Consider the following 23,814-nt stretch of genomic DNA (forward strand, 5'->3'; position numbering starts at 1 on the left):
ATACAAAATAGCCGCTGTGCTTCAGCTAACATAAAAGAATGAATATGGCTCATAAAAATGATACGGCAAATTACTTGCACACTGAAATTTGCATAGAAATAAAAGCAGTGAATGTTCTGTATATTTCTTACAATGCAAGTGTTCTTTATATTACATATGTTTCAAATTGACATTATCTCAACTGGTTCTTTTACTTTTTACCTTTCTGTTGTTGGCTGTTAACCATGATGGCACTTCCCATAAAACATAAAATAATACTCCTGATTTTTTTTTCCAGCCCTGCATCTCATTTGCACTTTTCCATTAAACATCCTCACACATTGTCATGGGAGTATTACACTATGTTCCAGTGCAAAGCCCATTTAGTGATGAGACTAATAGAAAACAGAATCAGTATGGAGTTCATGTTACAAGTAAGTAGTTGGATTGTTATCAGAAGTACATTTATTTTGGAAATTTATATTTCCAAATATTCTGCTCTCTATAACAATAATGCCTGTCAAATAAAATGTGTATCAAAACCACATGTTGGGGTTGGGGAGAGTTTATTTCCTTTCTACACAAAAACTGGTGCAGGTTAAGAAACTGAGAACAAATTGTTACATTTTGGGTTTTTTTTCTCTACAGTGAATTTTTCTACCATCTTAACTAAGTGATGAAATAGATTTAGTGTATGGAAGTTTATGCTGCCAATTTAGTGTAATGAGTGCTACAAGATGTGCCTACTGTTACTGTTGCTAGCCATCACTATCTTAGCTATCGTCAGCAATATTTCTGTGTTGGCATTGTTACATTCCTACTTTACTGAAGAAATCAGAGTATGAAATAGATCATAAATTTGTAGTGGAATTGTTTAGCTAAAAGTTAGTATTTGTAAGGTAGCAATTTAGTATGCAGTGTTCCAGGACCACCTGCGATAAGTGAAAATCCACGAAGTAGGGATGCTATAATAATTTTAATATTTATGCATTATTATAGCATAATGTATAAATATTAAAATAATATAACGTTCCTACTTCGTGGATTTTCTTACCCGCACTTACTTACCCACCTCGGGAGCCATGCAGGCAGCAGCAGGCTAGGGAGGCAGACCTTTCCTGCTGCGCCTCAGACCGTTGCATTTCCAGGGTCCACGGAGGCCAGGGCCTGAGGCGTGGCGGGTAAGGCCTGCCTCCCTGGCCTCCCGGACACTGGAAGTACAGCAGCCTTAGGCGCGGTGGGGAAGGCCTGCCTCCCTGGCCTGCAGATCCCCAGCAGGGAGGCGGCCTGAGGCGCGGTGGGGAAGGCTGCTGCCTGCTTGACTCTGGAGGGGTCTGCGAAGACCAGGGAGGCAGGCAGGCACCCTCGGGATGGGCCGGAAAAAGGAGCCGCACAAGCGCTCCAAGTCGCAGGTGGTCAAGCGGAGCTGGCGGAGGAAGTTCCGGCCCTCACACCAGCCTCTCTTTCTGAGGTCCGTTGTAATTAATATTTACAAAAACCCACAAATCAGCGAGTCTGCGTAAAGCGAACCGCAAAGTAGCAAGGGAACACTGTATGCTTAAACTGGAACACAGCTTGGATTAGACTTGCTCTGCCCAGACTAATAGTATTTATTTATCTCTTACATTTCAGTCAAACTTCTCAGGTGGTCTCACAATCCAGACCTAGATCTTTTAACTGTGTCATGTCGCCAGCACCATTCTGTGGGCACATGCTGGATGGCATCTCTTTCTGTGATGAACTGTTTGTATATTTGACCCTTGTGGTTTGGGCTGATTCATAACCACGCCTAAAAAATGAGGTTTCCTTTCTGTGTATTGGGTTTCATGTTGTGTAATAAGGTCATAGCTTAGAAAAACTATGGCACTTACCATTGACTTAAATGATTCAATCTGCTCCTAGTATTATTATTTTTAAAAAATCTGGAAGCATTTTAAATGAACTGAAATCTATTAGTGGCAATCATTACTCTGCCTACTGCAAGGATCCCACTTGGACATAAAAGTATAGGAAAACTATGGTTGATCATAACAAAGGTCTATCAATCTAACTTTCTGTTTTGTTCATGTATTATTATTATTATTATTATTATTATTATTATTATTATTATTGGCCCTCGGTGGTGCAGTGGGTTAAAGTGCTGAGCTGCTGAACTTGCTGACCAAAAGGTCGGCGGTTCGAATGCGGGGAGCGGGGTGAGCTCCCGCTGTTAGGCCCAGCTCCTGCCAACCAAGAAGTTCAAAAACATGCTAATGTGAGTAGATCAATAGGTACTGCTCCAGCAGGAAGGTAATGACACTCCATGCAGTCATGGAGGTGTCTAAGGACAACGCCAGCTCTTTAGCTTAGAAATGGAGATGAGCACCAACCCCCAGAATCAGACACGACTAGACTTAATATCAGGGGAAAACCTTTACCTTTACTATTATGATTATGATTTATATCCCACTTTATCTTCCCAAAGGGGACTCAAAGCGGCTTGACATAAAACATTTGTATACAATTAAAAAAATACAAATATGCAAACATTAAAATAGAATTAAACACAAACTACTAAAAAATTCACAGGTAATATCCATCAAAACATATTCAAAGTTGAAAACCAGTAGTAGCCAAACAGACATCTGTATGAAGCCCACAAGCTCCCCATGATGCCCTGCATCCTGTATAAAGGGACCTCTGATAAATTTCATAGCATCATAGAGTTGGAAAAGACCTTGTGGGCCATCCAGTCCAACCCCTTAACAAGAAGCAGGAAAATCGCATTCAAAGCACCCCTGACAGATGGCCGTCCAGCCTTTGTTTAAAAGCCTCCAAAGAAGGAGACTCCACCACAAATTGGTTTGAATCTATATCAGTTGTGGCTTAAACCATTTATATTTGAATCCTTGAATTTTACTTTTAATAAGAAGCCTCCTTTTAATAGCTTCATTATGAATCATAATAGCTAAATGGAACCTCCAGTACAGAGGCAATATTCCTTCAAACATTAGCTACTGAGAACTTTAATGCATGATTTTCATTTTGTTTTTATTTTCAGGGGTGGGAGTGGAGGTGGGATAATAAATACTATTAATATTATTGTTTATTTTGGTGTTCTCAAAGACAAGCTACTGAATGAGGATCGACTTGGATTTTAGATTGGTTCAGCAAGATGCTCTATACAGTTTACAAACAACATACATACCAGAACTCATGTATGGTTGAAGTGTTGTCACTTCAGAGTAGTTAGGAGACGTGGTTTCAAGTGTGGCTGTTCTCTCATTTTCATTCTTCATTCCAAGGCAAGATGCGTAGCAAATAAACATATTAAGCTGTTGGCTTACTTGGGTTACATGTCCGGTGATGATATTGTTACTGATGTTTCTTGGAGACTTAAGGTACTTTTGTGTATTTAGAATACTAACAAAGGCTTACTTCATTTGTAGGTTTTCAACAAGCTGTTGAGTTTGGCCAGCACTGCCTCATCTCAAAAGTTCCAGTCTCATATGTGGTGTCAGATGCTTGTTTCCACATATGGGTTTTTGAAATCCATCTCCAATGTGTCTGGCAAAGATATCCAGCCACTAATAAAGCAGTGGGTGTATCCTTTTTCATTCTAGTAATCATGATGTAGGCAAACTGTAGTGATGCATTGATCCCATCCCTCCATGAGATGTAAATAGCAATCTCAACTTCATATTAAGATGTGCAAGCATTGGTGCTTGTATTGCTATCACTCTTTTATAGGAATTTTATATCAGCCCAAATTGTTTAATTTTTCATAATATGGTGTAGGGGAAGCGTTTTGTGGTAGTGTCCAGTCTTCAAAAGATATACCAGGATCATTTTTACATTAAAAGATTTGAAAACAGCTAAGCCTTGGAGTGCTTTGTAAACCGCCCTGAGTTCCTTCGGAGAGATGATGGTGGAATATAAATAAAGTTGTTTATTGTTGTTGTTGTTGTTGTTGTTGTTGTTGTTGTTGTTGTTGTTGTTGTTATTATTATTATTATTATTATTAAGGCTATTTAACATATATCAACTGCTTTCTCTCTCTAAAAAGAGACCCATACTGTTGCAATTTTAAAACTTGAAAAATTGGTTTTGTATGAGTGGCATATGATTATTTTCCCATTCAGTTTAACAGAGATCAGAGTGGTGTGGTAAAGTTTTATGGCAGCTTTGCATTTAATAGAAAACGAAATGTGCTAGAGTTGGAAATAAAACAGGATTATACATCTCCTGGCACACAGAAATATGTGGTAAGTTTAGTTTTCTAGTCTACATCATATTAAAATGTATCAAGTATAGGCAGTTCCCGAGTTACAAACATCAACTTACAAATGACTCATAGTTAAAAACGGGGGTGAGACAACAGAAATCTACCCCTAAGAAGAGAAATTCACTTCTGAAAGAATTATGGGGAAAAGTATCTCCACTGAAGCTTCCTCACCACTCCTTGTTTCCACAATAAGCCATATTTTTCAAAATCCAATTCTCACAGGGAGAAAAAGTGAGGTGAAATCTTCTGCATGGGCACAGACAGCAAAACATACACCACAGGGATGTTAACTCTTCCCTATGCTAACCAAAGCGTGTGTGTGTGTCTGGAGTTACACTTTAAATGTACCTCTTCCAACTTACAAACAATTTCAACTTAAGAACAAACCTACATAACCTATCTTGTTAGTATCTTGGGGACTGCCTGTACTACATACCGGTAGTATGGAGTATTACTGCCATTCAGTTTGGTGAGCATCTTTAAGTTTATACCTCATATTAGTGAGCCATAATTTGCATACTTAAAACTTTTTTGTGCTCTTAAATTTCAACCATTGTGTAGGTTGAAATGTCTGCTTTTCTCTGAAGCTTATTGGGATGGCTTGGTCAAGTCACTTTCTCTCAGGTTAGCTTCTGTAGTAAGAAAGTCATTCTGGTCTTTAACTATGACACAGTCATTTGATATTACTTTCATTGCACCAAATCATTTCTATTACTTGTACTTTTAATTTTTTGTCAATGTTTTTTCCCCCTTAGGGGCCTCTCAAAGTGACAGTACAAGAGCTGGATGGATCTTTCAACCACACACTTCAGATAGAAGAAAATAGCCTTAAACATGACATCCCTTGTCACTCAAAGAGCAGGCGGTAGGTTTTTGATAGTCTATCGAGAATATTTTCAAAAAACTATTTCTGATACATAATGTCTATCGTTTTTATATTTTCTGGGTCGCATCAGCAGCATGGAGTTTGCTCCTTATTTCATACAACGGGTAATCCCAAGCTGTTGTGAGGAGCCTATGATCTCCTCTTCTTAATGTCAGTGTTGGTCTTCAGTCTGATCTGAAACTCCTAACATTGCCCTTACAGATTGAGAACAAATAGTACTGTGGTGATACCATCATTGTAATTCAAGAATTTTAGTTGTGAGAGGACTGTTTTTAAAAGGATCTCTTGCTTTCTAACATGTGCTTGAAAACCCAGCTTCAGAAATAAAAGATTAGAAGAAGTTGACAAATGCATTCTGCAGCTTATGGTAAACCTTTGTGGTTATTGATTCCACTGAATGAGTAAATGATATGAATTTTGGGTGTGTCCCTTTGAATACTAGAAGGTAGAGGCTTTGACCTAAACAAAAGAAAACTGCCAAAATATTTGGGAACATCTGAATGAGTGAATTTCTAATGGGTTGTCTTAGCTAGGAGCCCCCAGTTGCACCACTGAGCTATTGAACTTGCTGACCAAAAGGTCTTTGGTTCGAATATGAGGAGCTCCTGCTGTTATCCCAGCTTCTGCCAACCTAGCAGTTCGAAAACATGCAAATGTGAGTAGATCAATAGGTACTGCTTCGGTGGGAAGGTAACGGCGCTCCACGCAGTCATGCTAGCCACATGATCAAAGCTGGCTCTTCAGCTTGGAAATGGAGATGAGCACCACCTTCCAGAGTCAGACATGACTAGACTTAATGTCAAGCGGAAACCTTTATCTTTACTGTCTTGCCTAACATTTGGCCTGCTTTTGTTAAGATAATACTTAAACCGTATTTGAAAAATGGAGTTGAGAGAAAATAATTTTAATATTTATGTTTTCTTTTTTTTAACAATGCAGAAATAAGAAGAAAAAGATTCCTCTAATGAATGGAGAAGAAGTGGACATGGATCTTTCTGCCATGGAGTAAGCTAATATGTGAATACATCCCATTTCTGCAGAGGACTGTTCTGGACATGTAGAATGATATTGATCTTGATCCAGGATCAGCAGGATCAGTGTGAGGTCCATCTACACAGCTGTATAATGTGAGCTAGGAAACTGATTAACCTGAAAGGGACCAAATGACGTTTCAGGCTAAAACGTTTCAACCTGGAATAAACCTGAATGTCCAGGTTTGTTCCAGACTTAAAAGATACCTGCAAAGGTTTAGATCTTACTGAAGAATTCTCCCTCCAAAGTTCTTTACTTTCATTTTCCAGTCCCAAGGAAGGTAAGGCAATCCTCATAGTTCCTACTGAGGCTTTCCCTTTGTTTCTAAGGGCTAAATGCAGGGCAGGGAAGAGAGGAAGGAATTCGAATACCCACCCCTGCTGATTGTGTATCAGCATGAGTGGGTAACCTGATCACCCCTCAGCTAACAACGCATGTGTCGAAGGGCCCTGGAAGTAGCACCTGAGCTATCATGCTCCCATTTCCCTGTCATAGATGATGTTACTTTCCTATACAGGAGATATTCCTTTCTGTTTATCTCACTAAACAGGTGAACAGCACTCAATCTACCAGCTTGAAGTAACTATTGTTTTCTTAATGAGCAGCAGAGGATAGTCAGCTTTATGTGATACCAAATAATTCTATGCTTTATCCAGCTGTTTTTCAATTTGCTAATAATAACATTCATATATAATAATGCCAGCAGGTTAGATGTGATCTTTGTGATGAAGATGATTATGCAGCTTTGGAACTGAGTAACAAATCCTAAGCAAGCCTTGACTGTTTTTCTGTTGCCAGTGATCTTGTAACAGACATAAGATGTCTATCCAGCTGGCCACTCTTACATTCTTGATTATTTAGATCATCCTATTTAGGAACCCTCATATTAACATGTTGCAATTAATCATATAAGTTTGCTGTGTTTTAATTCTTAGTGGAAGTTTTGATCATCTTTTTCTAGTGCTGATTCACCCTTACTCTGGATAAGAATAGATCCGGACATGTCTGTGTTAAGAAAGGTAGAATTCGAACAGGCTGACTTCATGTGGCAGTATCAGCTCCGGTATGAGAGGGATGTGGTCGCTCAGGAGGAATCCATTTTGGCCCTCCAGAAGTTCCCCACTCCAGCATCACGGCTTGCGCTGACCGATATACTTGAACAAGAGCAGTGTTTCTACCGAGTGAGGATAATGGCATGCTTCTGTCTTGCAAAGGTGAGAGAAGGGGCCATGTCACGAGAGAGTGTTGGGAGAATCTGTCCCTGTTTCTAGAAATTAGAATTAAGTAGCTCATGGATAATTGGAACATAAAAGGTTTCAATTCCACTCAAAGTGCCTGGAGCCTTAGAGATTTACCTCATAGGAACTGTAGTTTGTTGTGGTTCATAACTGCTGTTAAGTCTGCTTTGATTTGTGGCAGCCTTTTAAATGATAGTTTTTCAGATCACTCCATCATCAACAGCCCTGTTCAGGTCCTGCAGACTTGAAGACATAACTACCTTGGTTGATTTTGTTGATTTGAACTTCAAAATAATCCCAGTTCCAGAGACCCCAGGCTCTGTTTTTATCCCTCTTTCTAGCAATTTCCAGTTTTGGTATGTTATAGTTTCCAGTAGTTTCCTAACTAATTTTGCTTACATGAAGCTTTATCAAGTTCTTATATAGGTGTTAAGCATTCATAGTGAACATAGTAAAGATACATTCAGATTCACACCTGGGTAGCTTGATGTTCTCTGTTAAGAGTGGTAAATATTCCAAAAAAGGAACAAAAAGCTGCTGTCCTTTCATGTTAGGTTTTATTTATTTTTCTCTGTCTATATAAATAAAAATGTAATGTTCGTTTGTGGTATTCCCAGAACTCAAAAACCACTGGGGGAATTGACACCAAATTTGGACACAAGACACCTAACAACCCAATGTATGTCCTTCACTCAAAAAACAGATATTGTCATTTGGGAGTTGTAGTTGCTGGGATTTATAGTTCACCTACAATCAAAGAGAATTCTAAACCCCACCAACGATAGAACTGAGCCAAACTTCCCACACAGATGTTCCATGACCAACACAAAATACTATGTTTTCTGATGGTTTTTGGTGACCCCTCTGACACTCACTCAAAAAACAGATATTGTCATTTGGGAGTTGTAGTTGCTGGGATTTATAGTTCACCTACAATCAAAGAACATTCCGAACCCCACCAATGATGGAATTGAACCAAACTTGGCACACAGTTCTCCCATGACCAACAGAAAATACTGGAAGGGTTTGGTGGGCAGTGTCCTTTGGTTTTGGAGTTGTAGTTCACCTACATCCAGAGATCACTGTGGACTCAAATAATGATGGATCTGGACCAAACTTGGCACGAATACTCAATATCCTCAAATGTGAACACTGGTGAAGTTTGGGGAAAATAGAATCTTGACCTTTGGGAGTTGTAGTTGCTGGGATTTATAGTTCACCTACAATCACAGAGCATTCTCAGTCTCACCAACGATAGAATTGGGCCAAACCTCCCAAACAGAACCTCCATGTGAGCCACAGCAACACGTAGCAGGGGACAGCTAGTTGTAAATAAATACAAATATAATGTTTCAAGACTTACAATTTATACTTCCAACCTCTTGGGTTTCTCCAATCAATTGACTGAATTTACATAGCAGGAGCCCCCAGCTGTGCAGTGGGTTAAATCCTTGTGCTGACAGGAGTGCTGACCATAAGGTTGACGGTTCGAATCCAGGGAGTAGGGCAAGTTCGAATTCAGGGAGCAGAGCGCGGACATGAGAAAAGCCTCCCACAGGAGGGTCAAACATCCTGGCATACCCTGGACAACATCCTTGCAGACGGCCAATTCTCTCACACCAGAAGTGACTTGCAGATTCTCAAGTTGATCCTGAAGCGAAAAAAGTAGCACTGTTCCTCATATATGGAGATTGCATTATTTGTTTTGCATTCAAAATAAGCACACCAGTTCTTTAACATTTTTTTAAAAAATCATCATTATGGCCTCTACAATCACTGATTTGAGGAACATAGTGTCTCTTCTTTAGTTACAGATTTCCAGTTTACAGTTTAAGACTTTTAATATATTATTTTTACTTATTGGCAGTGGAATCAGAGCTTAATCTTTGCCACATCTCCTTGACTGGCTCACTACCCAGTTTTATGGGAGTATTTACCAAGTATTTATAAATGACTGATGAAACTGAAATGCTAGACAGTTTAAATACATTTTTAGCAGACTACCCAAGTGTGTATCATAGAAAGTTCTTTTGGCGCCTTGGAAATCTGAGGAAGTGGTGAAATTTTCACCCTGAGCTTAAAAATCTGCTGACCTCCATGGTTAATTTGATAGCAGTGTAATATAGAGCTTTTAGCATATTAGTTTAGATAGAAACAAATGTCAATACTAGAAATCAGCTCTGGCTAGTACTAGGAAAGAGGTGTGGATACACAGTAGACATACTATGTTTAAGCGAAGTTTGCATCAATACAAATAATAATAAATCTTTATTTGTACCCCACCACTATCTCCCCAAAGGGACTTGGGGAGGCTCACAGAAGCACTCTCAAGTGCCACATGCAGACAACAGTACATAAGTATAAATACAATGACATAAGTATAATCAACAGTGCATAAAAATCTCTCTGATAAAAATATAAAAATAATAAAATTCCTAAAACGCAATGGAACCTGCAGACCGGCTATCTGTCATAACAATCAATCAAAAGTGCAGACCAGCACTATAAATGATTCATGATGTTGGCCATGGATTAATCAGGATTAAAGGCCTGTCTAAAGAGACTCACCCGGAAGGCCTGAAGAGACAGGGCTAATCTAATTTCTTTAGGGAGTGTATTCCAGAGCCGGGATCCCACCACCGAGAAGGCCTTCTCTCTTGTCCCCACCAACCATGCTTGAGATGGTGGTGGGATCGAGAGAAGGGCCTCCCCAGCAGATCTTAATGCCCATGCCAGTTCATAGAGGGACTGGCATGCCCCGGAGTGTGGTGGAGGCTCCTTCTTTGCAAGCTTTTAAACAGGGGCTGGATGACCATCTGTCAGGGGTGATTTGAATGCAATATTCCTGCTTCTTGGCAGGGGGTTGGACTGGATAGCCCATGAGGTCTCTTCCAACTCTTTGATTCTGTGATTCTAGGAGATACAGTCTCGACTATAGGTTGGATCCGAGGCATATAGGGCTTTTTAGGTAATCACCTGCACTTTGAATTAGGCCCAGAAACATATCAGGAACCAGTGGAGCTACTTCAAAAAGTGGGTGGTATGCTCCCTAAAGGTCACCCCAGTTAATAATCTGGCTGCCACTCTTTGCACTAGATGCAGTTTCTGAGTCGTCTTCAAAGGCAAACTGAACAAGTTACAGCTATAAGTGTAGACATCAAACTGACACATATGGAACTTAGAGTATCAGATTTTTTTTTAACAAAAGTACATTTTTAAATAGGTGGATTTGTATGTTTTTTTTCTTTCATAGATGGAGTACAAACACATACATTTCTTAAAACAGATTTCGATAATGGCATAATGACATTAGCTGCGGTGTTCTTGTTCTATTGAATTAAGCAATAACCTTGGGTGCCACGAGTTTCTGAAATAAGGTCATTTTAAAAACTTGGGCTACAAGAATATAATATTATGAATAACAGAATAGTTTAATTTATTCAAAGTGCTTTAAAATCAGTAGTTCATTTGGTACATATTGTTTAAATATGTTATTTTGCAGCTTCTAAGTGTATGTTTTAATGGTGCATTTACAAGAAAAGACATGAGTGTGCCAAGTAAGGAAAAATGTGTGTAATTTGGGGTTTGTTTGTTTTTTGAGTTCTTACCCAGATGAATGAGCTGTTAGGAAGGTACTAAAGTGGTGGGTCTAAAGAAGGAATAAATTTTCATCTTCTTGTGAGGTCTTGCATCACAAAACATGATAGCCTATGATCCCCTACAGTGCTCTGTGGACAAATGTAACAAGCAGTTATTTCTTTAAGCCTTTACTAGTCTATAAAATAGACTACGTAAATCAGTATGTTGGACAATTTTTGCCTCAGTTTACCATTTATTAAATTTGTTTCCCTGTTGTGTTTGGTCTCTGACCATAGCTTAATCTTAGATGGGATTCTGAATTGTCTGTTCTTTTTTGGGTGGTCTTGGTACTCTCAGGGTGGCTGGTCGTGTTTGAATGTTGTGTTAAGGTTATTGGTCAGATAAATTGAGGAAACTGGCAGTGCTAATGCTTTCCCAATAACTGGCTTCTGTGAAGATAGATTATGTGGCTGTAACAATTGAGGGAGAATGGAATCTGTCTGAAATATAAGTGGAAGGAAGGCAATTAATACCTAGTATTGATTATGGAAGGAGAATTAGTTCCAGATGAACTGTAAGTTAATATCTGTTTCCACATACTGTCATTCAAATGTATAGAGGCTAAAGGGGTAAAAGACTGTCTTGATTTAAGCAAAGTATTCATTTGGGGGTTTGGTTTTCAAACTGGGTTCAAACACCAGGATTTCTTGGAAGATTTTTAGGTTTCTCAATGACAAAAACTGGTAATAGTACAAACCCAACTTGATAGCTGGCATCTTATTGATTTTTCCCTACTGGGCACAACTAACCAGAGTGTTAGATTTGCTCTAGGCATAAAGCTTTGATTGGCACAAAATACTCATTGCTTGTGCCAGAATATCCTCCAGAAACATTTATAGATATACAAGAACTACTTAACAGGCAATCTAATGGTAAGAATATATTAAAATAGTGATTTAAAGCAATGTGGTAGTCTATGGAACAACGCCAGGACACAGTGCCAGTCTGTGGGAGTGTTTCCAGGAAGCAAAGAAAGAGTTATACCCCATGGGGACACACATGGTCGATGTACCTAACACATAGTGATGCATATTGTTAGTGATGTGGCTTCTCTTTCCATCCCTAATTATATAGATTGCAAATTTTATGGTGAGTACATGGACAGGACCACCAGCTATGAAGTCGCTCTTCACCCGAATGTTCTGCTGTAAAAGTTGTCCAAACATTGTGAAAACCAATAACTTCATGAACTTTCAGAGCTACTTTCTGCAGAAGGTAAAAAGGCATCTGCTGTCTTACTGTATTTTTATGAAATGATGGATTGTCATAACAAAGGGTTCAAGGATGGGTGAAAAAAAAATAGAAAATGTATCTGTTAGAAACATTTTCTAGAATGCAGGGACAGTGTTTTTTGAAGATAAGTAAATGTACGCCCAGCATTGAAAATAGTATATACAGTTCATTGTCCCATCTGTCTTAAGAAATCTGGTATTACGCCCTCCCCCTAAAAGTCAGGGTTTTAACGAAAACATGAAGAATGCTGGAAGATCTATAAAATTATATAACGCTTTGGTGAAATGTGTTCTTTATTTATTCCCCCAAAATATTACAAATCAAAGTCATCTGTGGTGCATCGGGCTAAACCCATGTGCTGGCTGAACTGCTGACCGGAAGGTTGGCAGTTTGAATCCATGAGATGGGATGAGCTCCCGTATGTCAGCCCCAACTTCCCATGTGGGGACATGAGAGAAGTCTCCCACAGGATTGTAACACATCCAGGCGCCCCTGGGCAAGGTCTTTGTAGACAGCCGATTGTCTCACCAGAAGCGCCTTGCAGTGTGTTCTCAAGTCACTTCTGAAATGATAAAGAAAAATCTGATGTATGCATGGGAAACCTGCAGCCCATATGAAATTTTTGGCCACACTGTGCATTCTGTGAAATTTGCTCATCTGTTTAGTGCTGAGAACAGCTAGATAATGCACTCCTCAACAGTTCTCAGGGCTGGTAAGCAGGAGCAGGAGGTACACTGTGGAATCCAAGTACAACTGGCCCTCAGTATCCAAGGATTCTGTATCCATAGACTCAACCATTTAATTCCCAGGTTTCTGTTCTTCCAAATTATCATTTGGATCCCATGTTTATCCTTGTATTTTTATATTTTATTTATTTTATTATTTATTTCATTCACTTATACCCCGCCCTTCTCACCCCGAGGGGGACTCGAACAGGTGTCACCCAATAACACCTTCTGGGTCCGTCCCTCAAGGAAGGATCGGAGCCACCGCAAAGCAGTGCCTCCGAGCCCCATGTCCATGAGGCGGCCCAGAAGGATAAAGCCAGACTGTGCCGGATCTAGATAATCAGTGTCTACCAGAAACCCCTGGAGTTGTGTTGCCACCACACGTTCCATCACCTTGCCCAAATAGGGGAGATTGGAAACTGGCCGATAGTTGTCGAATTGAGTGGGATCCAGTGATGGTTTCTTCAACAGCGGTTTTATAATAGCTTGTTTTAAGCTCGCTGGAAATTTTCCTTCCTGTAAGGAGGCATTAACCATCACCTTCACCCACTCTGCCAAACCCCCTCTGGCTTCCTTGATCAGCCAGGAAGGGCAGGGGTCTAGGATGCATGTGGTGGGTCGCACCTCTCCAAGGATCCTGTCCACATCCTCAAGCTGAACCAATTGAAACGAATCTAACAAAACTGGACAAGCAGATGCTCTCGTTACATCCCCAGAGACTGCTCAATTTTATCCGCGAAGGATCGAGCAAATGCTTCACAGCGAGCCACCGAGCGAGCCACCATATGACACCATTCTGCACTGTTGGAGGGGATAACCAGTGAAATTCACTGGCCAGAGTATCACAAAGAAGGCAGAAGTAATTCTCCTTGTCACTGACTTTATATTTAAATTTCATTAATCTTCATCCTTTTCCACAGACAATGCCTGTTGCAATGGCCTTGCTCAGAGATGTCCATAATCTGTGTCCTAAAGAAGTTTTGACATTCATTCTAGACTTAATAAAGTACAACGACAACAGGAAAAACAAGGTAAAACATTTGTTCGGGCACTAGTATTTTCTGTTTGCAGTTTCATTGTTTTGGTGTGTGAAGCAACAAATGTGGTGGGAAACAGTCAGGCCTCTTTCTTTCCTGTTTCAGCTAGCCCTGCTTGTTCCCAGAAATTCCTTCATGTTTTTAATGCTAAAGAGGCTGTTGAACTATGTTTGCTGACAGTTATGGATTAGGCAGGTAAATAGGCTTAATCCGAACATGACAAAAGTCCAGCTAATCAGTGGGAAAACTAATCCAAAACTAGAAGTAAAATCAGTCAGGTCATGTCTTCCCCTTGAATGCTTAGCTTCATGCCATGGAAGTGATCCCTTGTCTGGCTTTGTTACTGGTGCCAAAATGTGGCCCAAAGTGCCTTTGCATCAGCTGCCTGGCAAAGAGAGATCTAGCCACAAGCACATCATATATAATGGTTGGTTGCAACCACTCTATGAAAAATGTTCAGAAAATTGAACTAATGCAAAATGCAGTGGTGAGATGGTTAGATGGGCTCAGCTTCATAGATCACACAGCTTAAACATTATATTAGCTGCATGTGCTTTCAACTGATTTCTGTACACAAAGTAGATCTTTGGTAATTGCGTGTGAAACATCTTAAGTGGCTTGAGGCCAGGTTATTTTCAGAAGCAGCTTCTCCCATTGAAACCTGCCACATCATTGGAGAACTTTCTCCATGTTGCTTTGCCTTCAAGGAAATTATTAATTTGGGTATGAAGCTTTTCACTGGTATATTGAATGGCATTTCTCTGTCTGTTCTTCCCTTTTTTTGCCAGAAACCTGGGTTGTTTTAACTTTGAGTGCCCTATAATTACAAATTATTTAGTGTTCCTTGGATATTTAACTCTTGTATTTTTGCACTGTTGAAGGCTTTCATGGCCAGAATCACTGGGTTGTTGTAGGTTTCTCGGGCTATATGGCCATTCTCTCCTGACGTTTCACCTGCATCTATAGCAGGCATCCTCAGATGTTGTGAAGCCTGTGATTGTTTCTTGTATTTTTTTGTTCTCCCCTTCTCTCCCTTTTTCCCTTGCTCTCTATAGTAACTGTTTTGGGGACTCTTGCAGCCCAAAGGTACATTTTAAGTAGAATATGCATTCCTTAGAGCCAGTCTTGTATCTAGTCTCCTCATGTCAAGACAGTAGAATTCACCCACACCTAAACGTCAACAGAATTGTATTCTTAGGTAATAATATAATAAAATAATAATCAAACTTAATTCATACCCCACCACCATCTCCCGAGGAACTCGGGGCGGCTCACAAAGCACCCAAAGGTGCAAACACACAAAATACAAAAAGTGCATAAACAATAACGCAAACGCAATAACAACAACATAATACCATAAAACCCCATTAGTTAAAATCAATAAAATGCAAAAATAGCTGCAGATATAAAACAACTGGTAGCATGCGCCATAGAAAGTAGCTTTGTATGTTCTTTGTTTTGTAATCATTGTGCTTTAAATATTCTATTCTGTATTGCTCGTTGTCTCTAATTTTGGGTTTTGGTATTTAGTTTTCAGACAACTACTACCGTGCTGAATTAATTGATGCATTAGCAAACTCTGTAACTCCTGCTGTCAGTGTGAATAATGAGGCCCGAACCCTGGATAATCTAAATCCTGATGTGCGCCTCATTCTTGAAGAAATTACTAGATTCTTAAACATGGAAAAGCTGCTACCCAGTTACAGGCACACCATTACAGTCAGGTATGATTGAAAAACATCTTGAATTTCTGCAAACATAACACTGAAAAAGGAAGGTTAATTCAATCTTGGGATTTTTTTGTTTTTGATTTTACTTCATCCTGCCTTCCAGTTAATACTGACGGAGACACTCTAATCTTGCACAATGTAGCTTTTAATTAGTCCACATTATTGTCAATAAACATACAAGAGCCAAAAGATAGAGGGGAGATTTAATAGGCGTCTAGAAAGACCTTTTGTCAACACTGTTTTAAGAGAAAATGCATCATTACACCCTTCTGAAACAGGAATATTTGTAATACTTGAAATCACATCTTTATTTTCTTCTGATCTCAGATAACAAAAGAATGTTAGAGTCAGTGGAGGTTTAATGTGGAGTTAAAGTGTGCTTTATATCTCATGCAAATATACTTGCTGGACATGGGTCAGTCGACACTTTGTACGAGGCAGTCCACATTCGTAAACTACAGTTGATTGAGGCGGGGGCAGCAATAGAAAAATGCAATGTATGAAGCAGCACTCATGGGAGGGGGAGGAATGGAAACTGCAAGACACAACATACTCTTAATACATGCCTATATTTATACTGCTTCTTACTTTTTGCTTAATATCGGTTGGATCATCTCATCTAGTTTACATTAGATTAGATAGTAAAGAATCAAAAGACCACAGATCTTTAAAACTCTCAAACACTCTTCCTTCATTAATGCCACTCTTTTGTAACAATCTCAGACAAAGAAGTTTAACACATCTGTTTAGCAGAATTTAGAATTGTGAAAACAACCAGAAGTTTGCTATGATGCTATGAATGATTTTCTTTTGTGACAGCAAGTTTAGAATTTACAGAAGTTTTTTTTTCCTTTCCCTCTTCCTTCAAATGCATAGCTGTTTGAATGCCATTCGCATATTACAGAAGAATGGACATGTTCCAAGTGATCCTGCAGTCTTCAAATCCTATGCAGAATATGGGCACTTTGTGGATATCCGAATAGCAGCTTTGGAAGCAGTTGTTGACTACACAAAAGGTTACATGATTTTTTCTTTATCATTCAGTGCATTGTCATACGGAGTTGGATTACCTTTGTGTTTTCCATAATCTATACACGTAATAAAAGTGAAAATATGTATATATGTGGCTAGGGTGTTCACTCACACAGACAAGCTCCCATTTCCACAAATAGCTGTGGCTCCCACAGCTCAGGAGACACCAGTAGCCCTCAGTGAAACTGCAAGTTATAGAGAGCACTATGAACATGTACAAGAGCCCTGCCAATGACCTCCACAAACACCATACTTCCCACCACCCAAGTGAAGGCTTTCAAACAGGGACAATTTCATACTAGATTTTCTGTTTTTCCTCCATCACAGACATCCCAGTGTTTCTGACACTCCATTGGTGTGGAATTTGCATGACCCCGCCCGCTGCCTCTCCTATAACCCACAATCTCACATCATTACACTGAACATATTGCTTTATGGGAATTTCATAAGCATTGCCATACCAGGTTCTTAACTTTACTGCACATGGGAAGAGCACTTTACCCGTTTGAAATACGTTTAAACAAATATATTGACCTCACATTGTTATAATATTTAAGTGTTAGTATTGAATTCGGAGTCAGTACATTCCTACTGACTCTGACTCAAAACAGTTTCTAAATTGGACTCCACAACTCTTCTGGATTGCATGCTATCCACCTACTGAATTGTTTGAGCCCTTCTCATTTGGTAGCTTTTTGTTGTTAGGTACTTTGTTTGCATGCAGCTGAGCTATATATTTCCATGCACATGCAATGTTAGAAATATAAGTCTACAATATATATGACGTTAGGGACAGGTCAGTTGTGAAGGTTTGTATGGATGAATACCCAAGAAATGAGTGGCTTTCCCCTTTCACAGTGGATATAACTGCTGTCAAAATTTAATTCCAGAAGTATAAGTATCAGTACAAATAAATAATAGAGTCAGTGTGGTATAGTAGTTGGACACTGGACAACAGCTTTGGAGTTTGAATCCCTACCTGGCCATGGAAACCTCCTGGGTTTGCCTAGGTAAATCATGCTCTCTCATCCTCAGAGGAGAGCAACGGCAGCCTTCCTGTGAAGAGATTTTACTGGAAAAAAACTCATGATAGATTTGCAAAAAGTCCGCAATTATTTAAAAGCACACCACAATCAATGAAGAAAAAAGAAAAGGTTTGAGAGGGGATCTGGGTATCATTGAATCATACTATTGAAGGAGCCCCCCCCCCCCCCCCCCGGGTGGCACAATGGATTAAATCCTTGTGCCGGGAGGATTGCTGACCAAAAGGATGGCAGGTCGAATCCAGGAAGCAGGGTGAGCTCCCATCTGAAGCTCCACCTTCTCATGTGGGAATAAGAGAGAAGCCTCCCATAGGATATCAAAACATCTGGGTGTCCCCTGGGCAATGTCCTTGCAAACAGCCAATTCTCTCACACCAGAAGCGATTTGCAGTTTCTCAAGTTGCTCCCTGACACACAAAAAATTGGAAAAAATCCTTAGTCTCAAAGTTGTAACATAAATACATAATAACCTGTTGTATGCTATTTCCATATAAAGTGTTTCATATATATTATACATATTCCTGGGTAACTTTAGTAATTGCTTCTTATATGTAAGATCCTGACATCGTGTTGAATAGGTCATGCATTTTATCTTTATAGTTGACCGAAGCTACGATGAACTGCAGTGGCTGCTTAATATGGTCCAGAGTGATCCTGTGCCCTATGTCAGGTTAGTCTTCCTTATTGGTGATAGAATTTGTCTAAATTACATCTATGTTACTCGCGATTTTCCAGTAAAGTCGCCAAGCTAACTGCTTAAAAGGTTATTAATTTGGATTATAAATAACCTGGCATGTGTTGTTTTTCCTGTTTACATCTATTCTTACTTGCTTTTTGTTTGACAGACGTGTATGGAGTGGTTAAGCAGTAGTCTATCCCAGAGTTTGTCAGCTTCAAAACTGAAAATAGATGCCATATCGTTTTCTTCTAGGGCATGACAAACCTTTCCAGAATTGAAAACAAATTCCACTAAATTGCCAATAGTAGTTTCTTACAGTCCGAATCAAAATTGGAACCCTATACTGGTTCTAATGTGCAGCTACGGGTAATTTGTAACTATTAAGCAAGAGGGCAGCATTCCTCCAGTTCTCTGAAAAAGAACAAAACCCTAAGCAAAACCCTAAGACTGCTCAATGTGTCAAGATATTTGTATGCTTTCCCTAGCAACTATCTTTACATCTTTGTGGAATCTTTCCTTGTATATTTTTGTACCTTTGCAAACTTTCTCCTTTTTTTAAAAAAAGGAGGAAAACACACTAGTTCAGTGTATCAAGGAGGAGTTGGGCCTCGTTATATTGGGATACTAAAGAAAATATAAATTGGTTTCCAGTCCACAACTAGGGGACAAAGATTATAAATGTTGTATTTGTAGCGGGACATTTTGCCTGTTGAATTTAAATTAGAGCATTTACTAGTGCAAGTCTGTGCCCCTTGTGACCTGGATAATGACAACCTTTGAACACTGTAGCCTCTTTTCAGGTTTTTCCCTCTTGGTTTCTTTTCTTGTTATTTCCACTGACCATTATGGCCTTAGGGCTTCTCTTTAAAATGGCTATTTGATGCATTTTTAGAATACTGTATATGTTCATTGAACTTGATTTCCTAAGAAGTCGTGAGCACCAAGGGACAAGTTTGACTTTGTACAACCTTGTATTCCTTATTTATAACTGCAGAGCCAGAAAAAAGAAAAAAGGTTGGAGAAAATGCAAAACTTAGAAATAGAAAAGTTGCATTTTATATGGATTAAAAGTTGACTGTTGCCATCCTTTAGGCATAAAATATTGAATATGTTGACGAAGAACCCACCATTTACCAAGAACATGGAGTCTCCATTGTGTAATGAAGCTCTAGTGGATCAACTCTGGAAACTTATGAATTCAGGTTATTTATTTTTTTATTGTTTGCCATTCTTAAAACATTGTTTTGATATCCCCCACGGTTGGCCCTATGCATTTTTAGATAGAAGTCCAACTGCATACTGTAGAATTTATTTGAGTATTTTGTACTTATATTCTGACTTTGTAACGTGGAACTCATATTAGTATAGATGTAATTCCTTCAGCATCTCCAATTCAGGCACAAATTAAAGAGTGTTGGAGGTTAATTAAAGTTTCTGCACCATGTCCCTTCAAACTTTTTCATGTAGCATTATTGCCTAAGGCAGATACAAATTCTTTGGATATCGTGGTCTTTTATAGCAGAACATTCCATAACATACAAGGTTGTCTTCATGATATTAAATATGTTAGTAACACTAACCCTCATTTATTGCTACTTGCTTGGTTTACTTTGGATCATGTGGATTTGGACATTCCTTGAGCTCACTGAATAAGGTTCTTCCAGAATCTTTTAAACATTGAAATCAGTTTGTCATGTAACAGAGCAGCTGGGATATCTTTTTAAATGAGAAGAAACCTGTTTGACATCTTTAAAAACAAAATGGAATTAGGTTTGCTGGTGAATCTAAACTATTTAGGACAGGAAAAGAAATAAGTGTTTGGAGATCTCTAGGGGAATTGGGAGGAAAATGACAGATGGAGTTCATTGTAAGCAAATGAGGCCTATGTGGGCAAATAAATCCTAACTTCAAGTATATATTGACAGAATCTAAGCTGGAAGGAGCTGATCTTTTCTATTTAGTATTGCTTATGAAAAGGTCAACTGTATATCCAAATGCTACCTTACTAAAAAAAGTGGGTGTGTTATATTTAATGAGTTTGATTAGAAAAGGATTAAGAATAAAACTGATACAATTCCTCTGTTATACAAATCCATGGTATGACCATGTCTGAAATACTGTACACATCTGGTTGCTGCACCTAAAAAAAGAATATTATACATTTTGATGAGATGCATAAAAGGAAAGTGAGAAAAGGTTACAGCGTTATTAGTGCAAGTGATGAGGATGACATGATAAAGATATTTTAAATTATGCATCAGATAAACAGGAAGAGCCCCTCCCCCCCCCGATGGTGCAGCAGCTGAGCTAAACTGCTGAGCTGCTGAACTTGCTGACTGAAAGGTCGGTGGTTCAAATCTGGGGAGCGGGGTGAGCTTCCGCTGTTAGTCCCAGCTTCTGCCAACATAACAGTTCAAAAACATGCAAATGTGAGTAGATAAATAGGTACTGCTTCTGTAGGGAGGCAACAGCACTCCACGCAGTCATGCTGGCCACATGACTTAGGGGGTATCTACAGACAACGCTGGCTCTTTGCCTTAGAAATGGAGATGCGCATCACCTCTCAAAGTCAGACACGACTAGACTTAATGAGAAAAGGAAACCTTTGCCTTTACTTAAACAGAAATAAGGTCTTCTCTGGGGTCATCCTCTGAATCTCCTAGCATTCAGTTCCAGAACCAATAAAATAATGTACCCCTGGACACAACAGAATTCCCTGCCAGAGGATGCAATGGTAGCTATCAATTTGGTTAATTTTAAAAAGAAAAATAGATACATTCATGGAGGATAGGGCCAACAGTGGATTTTTGCCACTGTGACTATGTGTAACCTCAAGTATCAGAGAAGTTGCTGGCAAGCACATGATGCAGGATGCTGTTGAACCTTTGTCCTCTTGATAGGTTCCCAGTTGGAAGGATGTTGGCCACTACACAAACAAAACGTTGGAGTAGAACAAGCTTTGGCTTGAACCAACATGGTTCTATTTCCATTCTTAAAATATTAGTAAGATTTTCAGGAGCACAGTCAGAGTTAATCAAAGAGCCCAGACCATTAAATCAGCTGAGTCCTTCTGTGCAGTTCTTGCTAGAGGGCATATATGGAGATTAACTTACAAAAACCTGGCACAATTAATTTACTAATTCAAGGCATAATGAAAGATTTATTTATTTATTTATTTATTTTGTATCAAGCATTGCATAAATTGGTATAAAACTGATAAAAAATAGAAGGATGTTTCATACGTGTAAATCACTATCTGAAATAATTTCATAAAGAAGGGGAAACATGGCTAATTACGAGCTGTATTTGCATTTCACACTCTCCCTAATGGAACTTGTGTTCCCATAAAAGTGATTGACAGTAGTTTCAAGAAGAAGACACAATTCAGTATAGATTTCTCTGCTGCAAGATGTGGTGATGGCCACTAGCCCAGATGGCTTTAAAAGGGGATTAAGCAACTCCATGGAGAATAAGTCTATCAATGATGTTAGTCATGATGTCTATGAAGAGCTTCCAGTTTCAGAGGAGGCCCAACTTCCTGCTTCCCTCCGTGACCAACCATCGGTTTCTTGGAAGCCCACAAGCAGAGCATGGAAGTTTTACGCCTGTCCTGCTAATAATCTCTATTGACTGGTATGCAGTGGCACTACTCAGTCTCCTAACAAACCATACTATATCTGGATTCTGTCACCCGGAAAATGTTATTTGGGGGGAGGGAGGAGAGAGAAATATGAATTTTGCAGGAAATGATGTGGGTCTTTTTCCTGGAAAATCCTTGTAATTTTTTTCCTCCCCCATTCACATTCTTTCATGGCAAGAAAAAGGTGCACAAAGATCATCTTTCAGGGAATTTCAGTCTGTTGTAAGTGTTTGATAGAAGGCAGCATGCCAAGTTATGAAAATCAGGTTGTACAATATATTTTTGTGATGAGTTTACCACAGATGAAATAGATGGTACCTATTGATTTTCATAACTTGGCATATTGTCTTGTATCTACTTACAAATGTGTATTCTTCTAGGGGACATTAATAGCTGTGTGCTCTCTATGCATCATTATTTTTAGTGCCTAGAAGCTTACAGCTGCACCAGCAGGCAGTTGAAGCCATGGGGGGATGAGACCACCTCTGTTAATTATTTGGAAAGATTTACCAGATGTGAAACTCAGGAAGTAAACAGTTTGGATTTTGCCGCCAGAGAGTTGATGTTCCTCTCCTCCCCCCACAGCTCCAAGAACCGATTGTGCAAAGTTAGTCTTTAACTCACTGACCTTGCATTAACAAAAGGAGTGATAATAACAGAGACGTTTTGATTTTTGGTGTACTAACAACATAAATCTCTCTGAGTCACATGGATCTTTTGTTCAAATGTTACTTTCCATTAAGAGCACTGATGCAGTCCTAAACGGATAGTAAGAATATTTGTAGACTAAAATCCCTACCCATCCGTGTCACGATTCAAAATTGTGTTAATTCCTAAAATAAATCATAATGGTTTGATTGTGTATTTTGGAAGTAGTTATAAGAAGATAAAATTGGTGAGTTTCAAAATGTTTTAAAAATCAAGTTTATGAGTATCAGCAAAAATTAAAAGTTTGGAAAACTTACATCCATTTGTTAAATAGCAATCAAGGTCATTGTTGCAGTGTTTTTGTTATTGATTCATCCTTATATTGTTATTTCCTAGCCACTATGGAAGCCAATGAATATTTAAGGAAGTTTACATAATTTGCAGAAGAGCGACAAAATAAATCTCCACTTCATATCTCTTGAAGGCTTGTTTAAATTTGGATGACCAGAACAGCTGCGTTTCATTGCACTGTGTTTTCCCAGTTATTCTGAAAAGTCTTACTAGGGCAAACGATCTCCTTAGACAGTGATATACAGTATGATATGCTGAAGCTCTCATGATTCATGTGACCGTAGGAGTCGGTCTTGTAATTTTCCACTTTGCTTAGGTTTTTTCTTTTTCTTTTGTTTGAGGCACATGCCCTTTTGCTTTGTTTACTAGTTACATCTTTTCCCTTCTGGAAATTGTTCAGTCAGTAAGATGCTGATGCAGTGTACTTTTAGGTGTGTAAAACTTAAACATTTCCACTACAGTACTTTCATAATAAATTATAGCACTTGCTTGGCACAGTTCTTGGTTGGCTCCTGTCAAATTGCATGGCCGTCTCTTTGCCCTTGCCATGACTCATTACTTAACAACAAGCCAGACAGTTGTTAAGCCTTACAAACTGATCAAAGATTTTCAGCAGTTGCTGGAAATTGCAAATACTGTTGTCTCTGCTTGGCCT

At 39.1% G+C, this 23,814-nt stretch overlaps 1 protein-coding gene across 1 annotated transcript in view; it reads left to right on the forward strand.

Moving 5' to 3' along the window:
- Positions 1-23,814, forward strand: part of TAF2 (TATA-box binding protein associated factor 2) — a 65,973-nt gene that overhangs the window by 20,734 nt on the left and 21,425 nt on the right. Inside the window, exons 11-22 of the mRNA XM_067467313.1 lie at positions 278-413; positions 3,408-3,562; positions 4,109-4,223; positions 4,999-5,108; positions 6,069-6,134; positions 7,123-7,375; positions 12,113-12,253; positions 13,920-14,030; positions 15,567-15,760; positions 16,643-16,782; positions 18,442-18,511; positions 19,613-19,722. Of these exons, the coding sequence (XP_067323414.1) occupies positions 278-413; positions 3,408-3,562; positions 4,109-4,223; positions 4,999-5,108; positions 6,069-6,134; positions 7,123-7,375; positions 12,113-12,253; positions 13,920-14,030; positions 15,567-15,760; positions 16,643-16,782; positions 18,442-18,511; positions 19,613-19,722 (1,601 nt within the window). The remainder of the gene's footprint in view (positions 1-277; positions 414-3,407; positions 3,563-4,108; positions 4,224-4,998; positions 5,109-6,068; positions 6,135-7,122; positions 7,376-12,112; positions 12,254-13,919; positions 14,031-15,566; positions 15,761-16,642; positions 16,783-18,441; positions 18,512-19,612; positions 19,723-23,814) is intronic.

Source organism: Anolis sagrei, chromosome 4, assembly GCF_037176765.1.
Source record: "Anolis sagrei isolate rAnoSag1 chromosome 4, rAnoSag1.mat, whole genome shotgun sequence".
NCBI lineage: Eukaryota > Metazoa > Chordata > Lepidosauria > Squamata > Dactyloidae > Anolis > Anolis sagrei.